The 14,525-nt window shown below is 43.4% G+C and overlaps 1 protein-coding gene across 8 annotated transcripts in view; it reads right to left on the bottom strand.

The window, feature by feature from the left end:
- ESRP1 (epithelial splicing regulatory protein 1) overlaps positions 1-14,525 on the bottom strand; it is a 77,175-nt gene that overhangs the window by 16,180 nt on the left and 46,470 nt on the right. For 7 of the 8 annotated variants that reach the window (XM_029063276.2, XM_029063278.2, XM_029063277.2 and 4 more), the window contains one exon: positions 10,554-10,722. In XM_029063276.2, the coding sequence (XP_028919109.1) occupies positions 10,554-10,722 (169 nt within the window). Of the gene's footprint in view, positions 1-10,549; positions 10,723-14,525 lie in introns of those variants that run through there. The other variant, XM_039911811.1, reaches the window with a different exon arrangement.

Below are 14,525 nucleotides of genomic sequence, written 5' to 3'. Positions count from 1 at the left end.
TGAGGAAGAGGGGATCATCACTCAAAAAAAATAGTATCCGACCACTTCAGAAAATATTTCTCAATTCTCTCCTACTCTGCTCCATCTCAAACTCTGTTCCTTCGAAGCTGTCATTCTCGTCTCTCCTTCCTCCACCCCCAGCTCAGCTCCTCTCTTTCTCCTGCTTGGAACCCCTGCCCCTCTGCTTTCAAATCATCAGGCCACAAGGTTCATATAGTCAAGGCCCTTATTCATTCATTCTATCGTATTTATTGAGCGCTTATTGTGTGCAGAGTACTGAAATGACACCTCTAAGAGGCTTTCCTTAGTTTTTATTCTCCCCCAGATCCCGTCTATTTACCAGTCTGGCATGCACAACCCAAACTGCTCACTACAAATACGAACAAGAGTCCAATTTGAAAAACTTCCCCTTTCTCTTAAAAACAATATTTTAGCACTGTGTGCCAGGCACCGTACTACACGCTATTAGTAAATTTTACATACATCTCCCACGTTAAATTGGAAGTTGCCTGGAGGCAGGGATCGAGTCTTTTACCTGTACTGTACTCATTGTGGGCAGGGAATGTCTCATATTGTATTCATTCATTCATTCAATAGTATTTATTGAGCGCTTACTATGTGCAGAGCACTGTACTAAGCGCTTGGGATGAACAAGTCGGCAACAGATAGAGACAGTCCCTGCCGTTTGACGGGCTTACGGTCTAATCGGGGGAGACGGACAGACGAGAACGATGGCAATAAATAGAGTCAAGGGGAAGAACATCTCGTAAAAACCGATGGCAACTAAATAGAATCGAGGCGATGTACATTTCATTAACAAAATAAACAGGCTAACGAAAAATATATACAGTCGAGCGGACGAGTACAGTGCTGTGGGGATGGGAAGGGAGAGGTGGAGGAGCAGAGGGAAAAGGGGAAAAAGAGGGTTAAGCTGCGGAGAGGTAAAGGGGGGATGGCAGAGGGAGTAGAGGGAGAAGAGGAGCTCAGTCTGGGAACGCCTCTTGGAGGAGGTGAGTTTTAAGTAGGGTTTTGAAGAGGGAAAGAGAATCAGTTTGGCGGAGGTGAGGAGGGAGGGCGTTCCGGGACCGCGGGAGGACATGGCCCGGGGGTCGACGGGGGGATAGGCGAGACCGAGGGACGGTGAGGAGGTGGGCGGCAGAGGAGCGGAGCATGCGGGGTGGGTGGTAGAAAGAGAGACGGGAGGAGAGGTAGGAAGGGGCAAGGTGATGGAGAGCCTTGAAGCCTAGAGTGAGGAGTTTTTGTTGTACTCTCCCAAGTACTCTCCCAAGTTTTTATTGTACTCTCCCAAGAGCTCAGTACAGTGCTCTGCACACAGTAAGTGCTCAATAAATATGATTGACTATCCGAAGCACTCATTACAGGGCTCTGAACATAGGCACTCAAATACTACTGTCTGAGGTCAGCTGTTAGGCTGAGTTTCTCTGGGCAATAATGAAAATAGCTTCTTTCCAAGTGTATTCTCATGTTTACATAGAAAAGGACAATGGGGATTGTAGCTGCAAATGGTAAATAATAATGATAAAAAATCACAGCTACCCTAAGCCAAATAGGAAACTAAAGAGCACTCCAATAAGATGGCTAGTAAACACAAGATATTCAGGTTTCGTAACTCATTTGAAGGCAGTAACAGATTGAGAGTCACAGTTAAAGGAAGCAAATTCAAATGCCTGGAAAATTCAATCAATCTCCAAGCTTCAGGCAATAGTTATTTCAGGAAAGTTACTTTTCACTTCTTTCCCCAGGGCTGGGCTCTCTAGTCTTGGAGATGATGACTTTGTCAACCACAAGTGAGGTAAGGGTGGAGAAGGGGGTGGGGAGGTCATGACGGACCTTTTTCCTCCAATTTTGATGACCATATTATGGGGCTGAAAATGTCTCCTTTAGACCAAAATTTAGAGGAGCTCAAATATCCAAGTCACTAAACCACAGCATTTCCCACAAGTTTTTAGTTTTAACAGCCCCTGGCTTCTTCCCCAGCTGAATCGGAGAACAAAAGAACCAAGCAAATTCCATTCATTATACTAGGTGACTAAAGTATTGCCAGAATTAGAAAACTTAAGACACGTTCACCATGTAAGTAGCAACAATTTGATAAAAATGGTAAAGCCCCACCTCTTCTCCACACCCTACGTGGTTTAGCCTAAAGTCTTCAGAGACTGAAAATGAATTTTTCTTAAAGCTCCCAGAAATACGTTATGCTTCTATGCTGTCACCCCACTGTGAAATCTTTGGTAGGGTGTACTTTTGGATAAGAATAACTACTGTAGCCAAAAGTGGGACATCTACAGAGATTTCTCAACCAAAAAACTCCTTCTGTACCTTACTCCTTCCCTCACTCTGCACCAGAAAACTGGTGTGTGTGTTTGTGTGTGTGTGTGTGGTGTTCTTTTTTTAAATGACATTTAAGTGCTTACCATGAGTCAGGTATTGTACTAAGCACTGGGGTAGATACAAGCTAATCTGGCTAGACACAGTCCTCTTCCCACATGGGGCTCACAGCATTGATCCCCATTTTACAGATGAGATAACTCAGGCAGAGAAATTAAGTGACTTGTCCAAGATCACAGAGCAGACAAGTGGTGGATTAAATGCCAGGACCTCCCGACTCCCAGGCCCGTGCTCTATCCATTAGGCCACACTGCTTCTCCAGATGTTTATACCAATCGAGTCCATGACTTTTTCAGCCAGTTCATCATCAAGTGTGACCACTGAATGAACACCATATTTTCTTGGCTTTCAACTTTAAATATAAAGTTCAACTATCTGAACTGTAAGAGTTCATGAAGCGCCCAGAATCTTCCAGACATACTGCTCCTGCACATCCGAACACTAGTTAATCGATATTTAGCTACCTACACGAAATCATCAGAATTCATTTTCAAAGCTTTCACGATTTTCAGGAAAATGCCTGCTTCTGTTTAATATATTCATTTCAACGAAAGATGACTGGATTTCTATTAAGGTTCATAATAACAACAACGACGACAGTATCTGTTAGGCGAATGGTACGTGCCAAGTTCCGTTCTAAGAACTGGGGTAGATACAAGGGCTGGAAACGGTGCCTGTCCCACCTGGGGCTCACACTCTTAATCCCCATTTTACAGGTGAGAGTTCTGAGTCCCAGAAAAGTTAAGTGACTTGCCCAGGGTCACACAGCAGAAGAGTGACAGAGCCGGAACTAGAACCCTGGTCCTTTCGACTCTCAGGCTCGTGCTCTATCCACTAGACCACGCATGTGCAGTCCACATTGTGGCTGGAACAGCATCAAAAATGGCATTTTGGCACTGAGCAAGCTAAACACGACACTAGGTCAATATTTTTCCTGGTTGCCTTGAGAAAAATATTGTGACAATAAGCCACCATATAATATTTTCAGATACAGCTAGGTAATCACTGTATACTGGATGTGGAGACAATGAAATGCACATAAAGGGCCCCTTTTGTGTTATTATTTAGGTCTGCCGGTACAGTGCAGCACTCCACCCTGCCACTCATTCTCACGGTCACAATGTCACATCACATAGGTTTCAATGTTTCCATCCTTCCTTCACTGATATTTACATATGTCCAGTACAAGACACTATATGTACACAACTAGTGCTAAAGTCTCTCCTATGATATGACACCTTAATGTGGAAGGAGAGTTTGTGTATACTGATGAAGCTAAGAGTTACGCCATATAGGGCTACCCAGAATGAAAAGGTCTAAGCCGAAGCGTCAAAGTCGAATCACCTGCACTGGGTCGCAGCCACATGCGATAAGGGTCAAAGGCGGATGATCAGGTGAGCAAAACTTTGAATGAAGACAAGGGCAGAGACTCGAGTTTTTACTGTGCAGAAGGCACTAGTAAACCACTTCTGTATCTTTACCAAGCAAACTCTACAGATACACATATCAGAACAACTTTATGACAGAAGATGGGACATTCTGAAGAGGGTGTGTCCATGAAGTCACTATGGGTCAGAAACGATTTGATGGCATTTGAAGAAGAAGTGCTAAAGTCCTCCCTTAATTGGAAAATAATGATGATGATGGTTTTTGTTAAGCGCTTACTATGTGCCAAGCACTGTTCTAAACACTGGGGTAGATACAAGGTAATCAGGTTGTCCCACGTGGGGTTCACAGTCTTAATCCCCATTTTACAGAAGAAGTAACAGGCACAGAGAAGTTAAGTGACTTGCCCGAAGTCACACAGAGGTCAAGTGGCAGAGGTGGGATTAGAAACCATGACCGCTGACTCCTAAACCCGTGCTCTTTCCATTAAGCTATGCCGCTTCTGTTTTGGATATATTGGAGATCAAAAATGTGAGATTTTAAGGTAATCAGGGGTAGCTTGCTCAGCTATGACTGGGAATATAGAAGTGGCTTCCATATCCCCTCAAGATATTTTCATCTTGTACCTAGAAATGTGAAGAAGCATTATAGCTTCTCCTTTTGATATCAGTGAGGGGGAAACTCTGTGTGACGGGAACTCTGTTCTGCGCCTTCAAGGTAGCCAAATGTATTTTAAACTTTCTTTCTAAAAAGGAGGGTGAAATATTACAGAATACTTCCACACAATTAACACATCACCCAACGATGCTTCTGTGCCCAAAAAAAGAATCTATAAATTTGCATTAGAAATTGAATCTTGAATTCCTTTAAGTAGACCCCAGCCCACACTGACTCCTCCCTCCCTCCCTCCATATTTGAGTAGAACAGCTTTTGTTGACGATGGTTTTTAAAAGTCAATCCATGTGAAACAATCGTATTTATTGAGTGTTTACTATGTGCAGAGCACTGTACTAAGAGCTTGGGACAGTACAATATAGCAGAGTTGGTAAACATATTCCCTGCACTGAACTGTGGCTTCCTTCTGATTATAATTACATCCCAAAGCATTACAAATACTTTAACAAAGGGAAACGGGCACTTCAGATCATCAGGGACTGAACAACCTGTGTTCAGAGCACCACTTTCAATGTCTGAGAATATAAAACAGTCATACGACACCTCACTCCTGCCCTCGAGGAGCATACAATGTAAGGGAGAAATCTACTCTATCCTTTCCCCCCAGTGCCAAAGTGGTATTTGGCAGGAGGTTTGGGGAGGGGGGAGAGAAGAGACCATGATCCCACTTGCACTCTGACCTCCCAAGTATGTAGCAACCTGCTCATTAAAAGAGAAATGAGAGGCTTAATAAGAAACAGAGCAAAAGGAAACATAAATCTGAACAGTCTTTTCCATTATTTTCAATTACATGATTGGGATAGGGCATGATGAAAATATTAGGGAAAGATCGTCCCATAACACAAGGCTGTTCTAATAATGATAATAATAATAATAATAGCGGTATTTGTTAAGCACATAGCATGTGCCAGGTGCTGTGTTAAGCACTGGGATGGATACAAGCAAATCGGGTCGGACACAGTCCCCGTCCCACGTGGGGCTCACAGTTTCAATCCCCATTTTCCAGATGAGGTAACTGAAGCCCAGAGAAATAAAGTGACTTGCCCCTGGTCACCCAGCAGAGTAGTGGCCGAGCTGGGATTAGAACCCATGACTTTTTGACTCTCATGGCCTGTGCTCTGTCCATTACACCATGCTGCTTCTCTAGATTTAATGGTCTCCATAGTGGCACAAGACGACGAAATATGAAAAGCAGCAATGTGGACTCAGACAAGCAGCATTGGTCAAAGTGGGATACTGCTATGCTTCCCAGCCTTTGCCCCAGCCAGTCTGTCTTGCTGCACTAGACGATATTTAGTGCTTTTGCAATTTTAAATTTTTTTATTACAAGCAACAATGAGAGGTAAGTGTATGAAGCAATCTACTTGTGATAAACATAATATAGGAATAAGTGTACTCAGGCATATAGTAAATACTAAAAACAATAATTATTCATTTGGATTCAAAGTTGTCAGCCATGCTGCTGTCTTCGCACCATCAACCCCATAATCTACAAATTCTCTCTGAATCTAGTTACTCTATTTGTGACCTTCAATCACCTTTACTGAGTGCTTACTCTGCACAGAGCACTGAATTAAGTGCTTGGAAGAGCGTAATACAACTGAATTAGCAGACATTCCCTTCCCACAATGAGCTTACAGTCTAGAAAGGGAGACAGGCATTAATACGAATAAAAGACATCATCATGAATAAATGAATTCTTTCCATACCACAAGGTCACATCACTCTGTTACAGCAGCAATTATACTACTGGGTTCAGTTTCCAACTACTCTCTTTTCAAACCCTTCTCTTCAGTGACCCATGAAGAGTTGCCCATTTGAAACCTGATTTTAAAGTCCTTATGTATAATAGTACGGAACATATGCTTGATTCGCAAGGTACTACTGGAAGATGTCAATAACATTTCAGAACTTGTCATTTTCCATCACAAACAGGGAAGAACCTGTCGAATCCACTTAATGCACTTGTCCATTTGTGCTTAAATAATTTAGCTGTATTCCTAGAGTATTAAAAAGGGATATTCCATCTTATTTTAGGGATTACTAAAATTCTCTTGCATAAAAATGGAAAAAATTTCCAAAGCAAATATTAGCGAATCTGGATTCTTTCCAACGCTCAAAAAGTTTTTCCTTTTATTATTGCTTACACTTGAAATGCCAAACCATTCAAATACTCATTTGCCACTCCAATAGTAGAGAATAAATATTTTACTAAGATGCAGAGGATTAAGCAAACGTATCAGTCAGTCCTGTATATTTTAAGGGGTTCTTTGGGAGAGGGATGGAATTTAAAGGCAAGTACCTCCATTGCAAAGTGTTTCAGAGGGCTGTGAAATAAGTGGGTATCCCAAATACAATTTTTCAGGCTCAAAAATGGAGCCTTCCTACAAGGTCACCCTAGGAATGTACACCAGAATGTTGCTTGGCATGAGCAATTTCTACCTCAGCTTATTGCAATATTCCACTTCACACATTAAAACTATCTATTAAAGTATCCCAAGGTCCTTGATTTGGGAGGCACAAAATCCAGTGGATTTGACCCAGTTCCCCCCCCCCCCCCACTTAAAGATTCAGAACTTTCAAATCCCCCCAAGTCCTGGTGGATTAGAAGATGACACACACAGCCTGTTGGGACTTCAAAGTCACACTTCCAGCCAAAGAGTCTTGGGAAGGATTTCCTTTTGGCAGGTCCTGTCTCTTTAATGAGGCTCAGGTGTTTAGTCAACAGTGGAACTAGGGACAAAACGTAAGGACCGGCACCGGAGTAAACCTTGATGAAGCAAATTCTCTCTTTTCTAGCAAGACTACCAAAGAGAAACCTAAATCTTACCAGGCAGGTAGCCTTCTGAAGGAACACTGGCTAAACATCGAGCTTTTTTGAAAAAATAAATAAAAACCACCAAGCAAACAACAAAAACACACACATTCTGGGATCAGGTGATTGTGCCACATTACACATCCTGAAGTCTTTTGTCTTTGCCTTCTAACATTTCAAAGTGTCCAAGCAGATCTGTGCCACAGGAGGGTTTGTTTGCCACTCTGAGGCAAGTAAAGATTGGAAGGGCTGGAGCCCAGCCCGTTAAATTGCATGACTTATAGAAATCCTTCCTGTCAACCTCCAAGGAGGAGATGGCATAGGTTAATCCTTGTCACGTTAGCTCTGGGAACGGGGGCAAGCAAGAAATGAGTGGGAGCTATTTACCTAAATGCTGTGAATAACGCCTCTTCTTCTGCGAGAGGGATCACAAGTACAAACAATGCACCAAAAAGTGCAACCTCATCCAAGTGAAAGTTCTCATAACTGGAGGCCTCCCTACTTTCTCCAAGCTGACTTGTTCATTCCATATACACAGGAAGGTTTTCCACTTATCAGAACCCAGAGCTTCCTTCTTAGTTCACTGTGCAGGAACTACCTTCCTACAAAATCTACAGCACTTTCTGCAGGGTAGAACAGCTTATAAGGTCGAAGTGGTTACTGACTATGAAACAGGGTCCCCAGGTTTCCAAATGGTCTTTCAGATACACGAACAGTCTTCATGTAAGACCAAGAACTCTGTTACACCATGCTGGCACTGACGTGGAGTCCAGAGTTGAAGAACAGAAGGACAGGCGTGGGTTGGGTGTCTAAGGGATTAGTTAAATCACCAGACATTACGTGGAGGAGCTGGACCTTTTCAAAAGGAGCCAACTGCCTACCTCAAGGAATACCAGGAAGTGCCTGTGCAATATAACAGGCAGATGCTCACAAATTTTTTAAAATATTATATGAAGTGCTTGCTATGTGCCAAACACTGGGATAAATATAAGGTTATCAGATTGGGCACAGTTCCTGTCCCAAATAAGGCTCACAGTCTAGGTGGAAGGGAGTAAGGATTAGCCTCTTTTTTTTTTTTTTTTTTACAGATGAGGAAACAGACACAGAGAAGGTAAGCAACTTGCCCGAAGTCACAAAGCACACAAGTGGAAGTGCCAGAATTCGAACGCAGGATTTTGGCCTCCCCCCAGGCCCATTCTCTTCCTACTAGGCCATGCTGCTTGGTTCCACTACAGACAGAAGGCTCCTTTAGGCCAGCAAATGGGTTTGGGTTTTTGTTGTTTTTTACTGCAGTACTTCATACACTGCAGGGTGCTCAGATGGGCTCATTGAATATACCACAGAGCAAGTTCAGCTGGAAATAGCCAGGATTTCTGGTTGAAATAAATCCATATAATGTTTTCCAGCAGTGGCACAAGTGGGGCTTTTGGCTGGCAGGGGCCCTGCCAGTTACCCAACAACTGGTTGGGCTGCTTGGTGTTCCAGGCCTGAGCTCTCAAAACCTAGCAGGGACGGGAGGGAAAGCAAAGGATTCCACCGCCTCGGTCCAGGTTTACTTTGTCCCGTGGTGGTACTGGTGGGTGGGGGAAAAGAAAGGGTCCACCCACAGGACAAGGGCTGGGAGTGGATTCATGAACAATTACGAGGCCAATTTGGAGCAAACCAGAATACAAATGCCATGACTACAACCGTCTGCAGAGAGGGGCCGTAAATTGCTCTCCCTCCCAAGACCGAATTAATATTCCGATAAACTCCCAGGCCCAAATTCACCTGTTTCCTCCACCCTTTCCAGAGTATATGCATCTTCCTGCCCTGACAGACATGCTCCTTCCTGATCCTGTATGGGGCATTGAACTCTACAGAAGCATCAGGGGTATAAGAACAACAGTGGTATTTGTTAAGCATTGTACTAAGCACTGGGGTAGATACAAGATAATCAGGTAGGACACAGTCTAAAGGAGAGAGGACAGGCAATTTGTCTCCATTTTGCAGATGAGGAAACTGAGGCATAGACAAGTTAAATGACTTGCCCAAGGTCACACAGCAGGACCAGGTTAAGAAGTCAGATCCACTGACTACAGACCCTCGAGATAGCCAGAGTGGGTGTTAATTCATCCTTCTTCAGAAGGCCTAGGGCACTGGCTCATTAGGCTCGAATTGTTAAATGAGGCTTGGTCCCTCTGCTGTCTGCTTCCTCTTAATTTGTCTCTCACCCCAACCCGCACACATAAGGAAAGACAAGGACAAGGAAAGAGTGGTAAGTTCCCACTTGCCCTCCACCATACCTGGTGGCCTCACTGGGCTTCAATCCCCTCAACTAAGTGATATTAGTAGTGAATTTCAGAAAGTGAGAACTCCCCCTTCTGAGGTTAATTGCTGCCTCCAAAACAAATGAAAAAACAAAATAAAAAAAACACACCACCTGACATGCTCTAGGAGAGGCCTCTTCAAATTCAATATTGGGAAGCTTTTCTCTTTGGCTCCCTAGACCTCAGCCCTGACCCAGACCCACCTTCTCCTTGAGGTTGGCATTCCTCTTAGTGATAAAACCAAAAAGTCAGATTAACACCACCGGCCCAGAAAAGCCCAGGTGTCATTTCATTATCTTAATTCAGAAGGTGAATGCCTGGCAGCTAATTTAAAAAAAAAACCAAAAAAAACCACCACAAACCAGCGAGGAAATGCACACCTCAGACAAAGGTAAAGATTTCACCCTGAGGTTTTAAAATCTAACTTGAAGGAAAAGAGGCTCTCTGGGAATTTTACAGTGTACTTTAAGCATTTGTCTAGTATCAACTCTACAAATCAAGGTTCCCAGTTACATATGCCACTTTAAACTCTTAAGTTGCCCTCCTTCTGTCAAGTCCTCAGCTTTTGTGACTTGCTGTGAAAAGCCCAGGGATGAATGTCCTGATTTGTAATTAATACCCATTATCTCACCTGACTACACTGCTCCTCACTTCTGACTCTGTGATAGGGCAATAATGAGCCCGGTAAATTACACACGTGTTTATATAAGCAGAGGCCACCACCACCCAGAGATTAGCCACATATTTAGCACCATACACAACAAATAGGACTACTTCAAGTTTCACAGGCTCTGACCAGGCATTATTCTGAAGAACCTCCTTCAGTCAGAAACATCAACAAGCTGTTCCCCGCAGTGCTAACCTTCAGAGGGACAGACAGTATTCTATTGTGAGCTCCAGGCCCGCTCTAAAAGGGGTCCTTTGTTCCTGCCCCTCGTTTCCACTTTCCTGGGACTTACCTGGGATAGTATGCCGTGTAGTTCATGAAGAGCTGAGTGCCAGCTGGATAATAGGCCGTGGAGGGCTGCAGCGTTCGCGGATTCAAAAGCACAGAGGGCTGGTAAAGGGCGGCTTCAGTAGGAATAACTGCTGCAGGGGCTGGAAACGTGTAGGAGGGAGGAGACAGGCCTAATAAGCAGAGAAGAGAAACTCATCAGGCATGTTAGGCTTCATAGGTCTGCACTGTCACTACAGTAAAAAGTCACAAAGTACACATTCTCCAAACTCTACAGCCCAAATGCTCAGATAATTCCCTTAATTTTTACTGAGAGCTAACCAAAAGAATACGCTCATCAATGAATACCACAGACCTGTGCTTTGGCTAACAGTTTCTAGCTTTGGAAGTACAGCACTTGTGAATTTAACTTATTTCTGACTAGTAGTTATAAATTTAATATGCTGGTCTTCCCCCCATTCAAGCTGTAAGTTCCTTGTATGCAAGGAATGATTATCTTATATTCTCTAAGCACTTAATACGCTGCATTAAGTGGGCACTTGCTAAAATGCAGCTACTATCACTGCCAGAGAAAAGTGTCTTAATTTCAAGGCAATTTATAAAACTTACATTTGGACAAATCAATGAAAACTGTGACCAGAGAAGAGAGGTCAATCACAGCTAACAGTGAGGAAATCCCCTCTAGACTGTATGTCATTCGGCACACAGTAAGCAATTAAGTACCATAATTATTATTACTCTCCTAAGCAAGTGCTCTGCTAAACACTGCATATTGTGATTGATTGATTCGTTCTGGACAAATGATAGATTATTGGCTCTCATGTGGTATACAATAACATTTTCCTCATTGTAAAGCTGACCATTCACAGTGACAAGAGTAAGACCAACCCAATAACATTATTAGTAGTGAACGTACCACCAATACTTCCAGTTGTCATTCTATTCAAAATTTTGTGGAAAACCAGTTGCCATTTTGTGGAAAACCAGTTGCCATTTTCCAAATTTATCTGCCAAGTACAGAGTGGATACTGGAGTGGTCCTGACACTTGTGTTCAAAATGAGGGTCTGGTTCCCCCAGCTGAGAAGCAGCGTGGCCCAGTGGTTAGAGCACAGGTCTGGGAATCAGAGGAACCAGGTTCTAATCCCAGTTCTGCCACTTACTGCTGTGTGATCTTGGCCAAGTCACTTAATTTTTCTATGTCTCAGTTATCTCATTTGAAAAATGGGAATTTAGATTATGAGCACTTGGGACAGGGACTATGTCCAACCTGATTCGCTTGTACTTTCCCTAGTGCTTAGTACAGTGCCTAGCACATAGTAAGCGCTTACACACACAAACACACACACACCAAAAAAAAAAATCTTCAGTTTATGCCAAGGAATCAGAGAAAGAACTGTTCTTACACCCAGTTCAGTCCTGGTCAATCACTAGGGAGTTAAAAACAGATTGGTGAGGGCAGAGAAATCTGCCCCATGAACCTGGATCTCTTTCATGTTTCTCTATATCTCTTTGGGAGCTCCTTGCCAGGAGATAAGATACCCCTTCCCAAGCTCCTTCTGGTGTGAGGCAGGGTCCCGGCCCCCAGCTCTCTGATCAAACTCAGGACCTGTGCTCCAGGGTACGCAGCGCAGAGCGCACACTTTTGTGTTGCTCCAAAATGTTTCAAGCCTTTAAGACCAACCCTGCTGTCACATCTGACAGCCATCTGAAAGAAAAAGTCCGGCATGGAGCCCTGCCATGGCAATGGGCAGCAGAGCTACAGTCTGCCCAGTCAGACCCTGGTAGTCCCTGGTTTGCCTCCACAAGCCCTGGCTAGAAAGCACCGCAGAACTAGAAAGCACCGCAGAACTGCAGGTGACGAGATGGGTGGGCATATCCTTTTGCTCAACCTACGACTTCCTACCGGCATTTTTGGACATTCTGTTTCTCATTAACTTAGGGGATGGGCCGAGAAAGTTAAACTTTGCTAGATATTACTAACTAGTACAGGGTTTTCATGGGGTTGGGAGCGGGGAGAGGGAAAAGAGGAAAAATAGTTTTAATACTAACAGATTATAGGCAAAGTTACAGAATCCTGAAAGTCTGATGTTAGCCATAGCCCCCACTAGCAAAGAGAGCTTTGCGTTGCATAAAGATGACTATTCTCTGTCCCCTTCTTTTAAATCTGAAAATAACGATCAACCATTTCATCCTACAAATGAGTTATAATTCAGGAAGTCTTTTGATTTAAGTCACTTGGAGTCGAGACAAATAGCATTCACATGTTTAAATGTACAGTCCGTTTTAGTTTTACGACCCAACGGTTTTCCCTCAAAAAGACCAGTCTTCTCTATGCCCCAAAGGAGACGTAGACTGGGTCCAACCCCATTAAGCTTGTATCCACCCCAGTGCTTAGTACAGTGCCTGGCACAAAGCAAGCACTTAAATACCATAATTACTATTACTGTCAGGGGTCAGCTTCAAGGATTCGGATGGTACGAAGCAGGGGACAGAGGGAGACCCACAAAAGGAGTCACAAGAAAATGGGGAAATTTTAGAAGCTTCAAGTGAAGGAGAAAGAGGGTGAGGAGGAGTGGAATGGGTAGAGCACCAGGACCCATCTGATCGCCAAGAGGATTTAACAGGGAGGCCAGACCAGCCCATTTTACATTCAATGAAGCGAAAGTCAGCGATTTTACCATGGAGCTTCTCCAATTCAACACTGCTCATCCTCCATCGATGAGCCTCCATCGCTCAACTATAATTGACTAAATATTCGATCGGGGGTGACTTCAGTAAGGACAGGGTTATCTAATCTTGATTCTGGAACCGGAACCCCATTTGAACATTATTCCTATGAGAAAATTGGTTCCGACACACAAGGCTTTGACTTGACACCATTTGTACGTCTTAATGGTGTCAAATCCAAAGTCTTCCAACAAGAATGCTTTCATTCCCTGTAAAACAAACCAACTACACTCAAGGAACCAAATTCAGCCCCCCTCTCTGACACATATAAATGGGCTTAGCCAAATCATAGACTGAATGCCCTTAGGAAGTCGGGTCCCATTTGGCACCTAGCCCTGTATTGGATCAATAATGGAGTAAACCTATTTTATATTTTAGTTTAAAGGACTACACAGTTCCCAAATTTCTGGTCTGTTTCCACCTTGAGCTGAGTCCCTACTCAGTCAATTGAATTTGAGCATTTACTCTGTGCAGAGCCCAGTACTAAGAACTTTAGAGAGGACAATAAAGTAGATATGATCCTTATCCTCAAGGAGCTTAAAGTCTAGCTGGAGAGAGACACTGGGATGTGATTTTAGTATGGCTTTGAAGATGGGGTGGATAGTGCCGTTTGATGTGAAGGTGGAGGGAATCCCAGGCAGGAGGGAGTGGTGTCAACAAGAGGTTGATGGCGGGAGGGGCAAGTTGGAGGCACAGTGATATTGCTTGATACTGGAGAAGCAAAACATGCAGGTTATAATGGGAGGAGTAAGAATTAGTAGGGGAGAGAGAACTGATTAAGTGTCTGATAGACAAAGGTGTGGAGTTTCTACTTGAAAAGGAAAGGGATGGGCAGCCATTGGAAGTTTTTGAGGCTTAGTATATCAGAAAAAATCCAAGGTATGTGTTCCTTGGAGCAGCGGAAACTATAAAATTAGCCTAGCAGACTTGCCCCTAATAACCTAACCCCTTCCCTTTACATCTTACATCCTCAATCCACACAATTCTAATTTAATGTACCTACATAACATGTCAATTTCACAGGTTCCAGCAAGTTATTTAAAAAAAAAAATTCTAGCCAACCAGGGTGAATGACGGCCACAATATGACAACTCCTCACCAAATGAAAGTTGTGGTGCATGTAACACTGTCTACAAGGGAAAGAAACTGAAGTAACTTCTTCAGTGCTCAATACTGATGCCTCCATTAACAAGTACTTGATTTTGTCCTTTCTTGGCCCTAGAACTTAAACTAGAATGAAGGACTACG

This window comes from Ornithorhynchus anatinus, chromosome 4 (genome assembly GCF_004115215.2).
Source record: "Ornithorhynchus anatinus isolate Pmale09 chromosome 4, mOrnAna1.pri.v4, whole genome shotgun sequence".
Lineage (NCBI taxonomy): Eukaryota > Metazoa > Chordata > Mammalia > Monotremata > Ornithorhynchidae > Ornithorhynchus > Ornithorhynchus anatinus.
The sequence above is the reverse complement of the archived record's forward strand: the minus strand, read 5'-3'. Positions and strand labels throughout refer to the sequence as shown.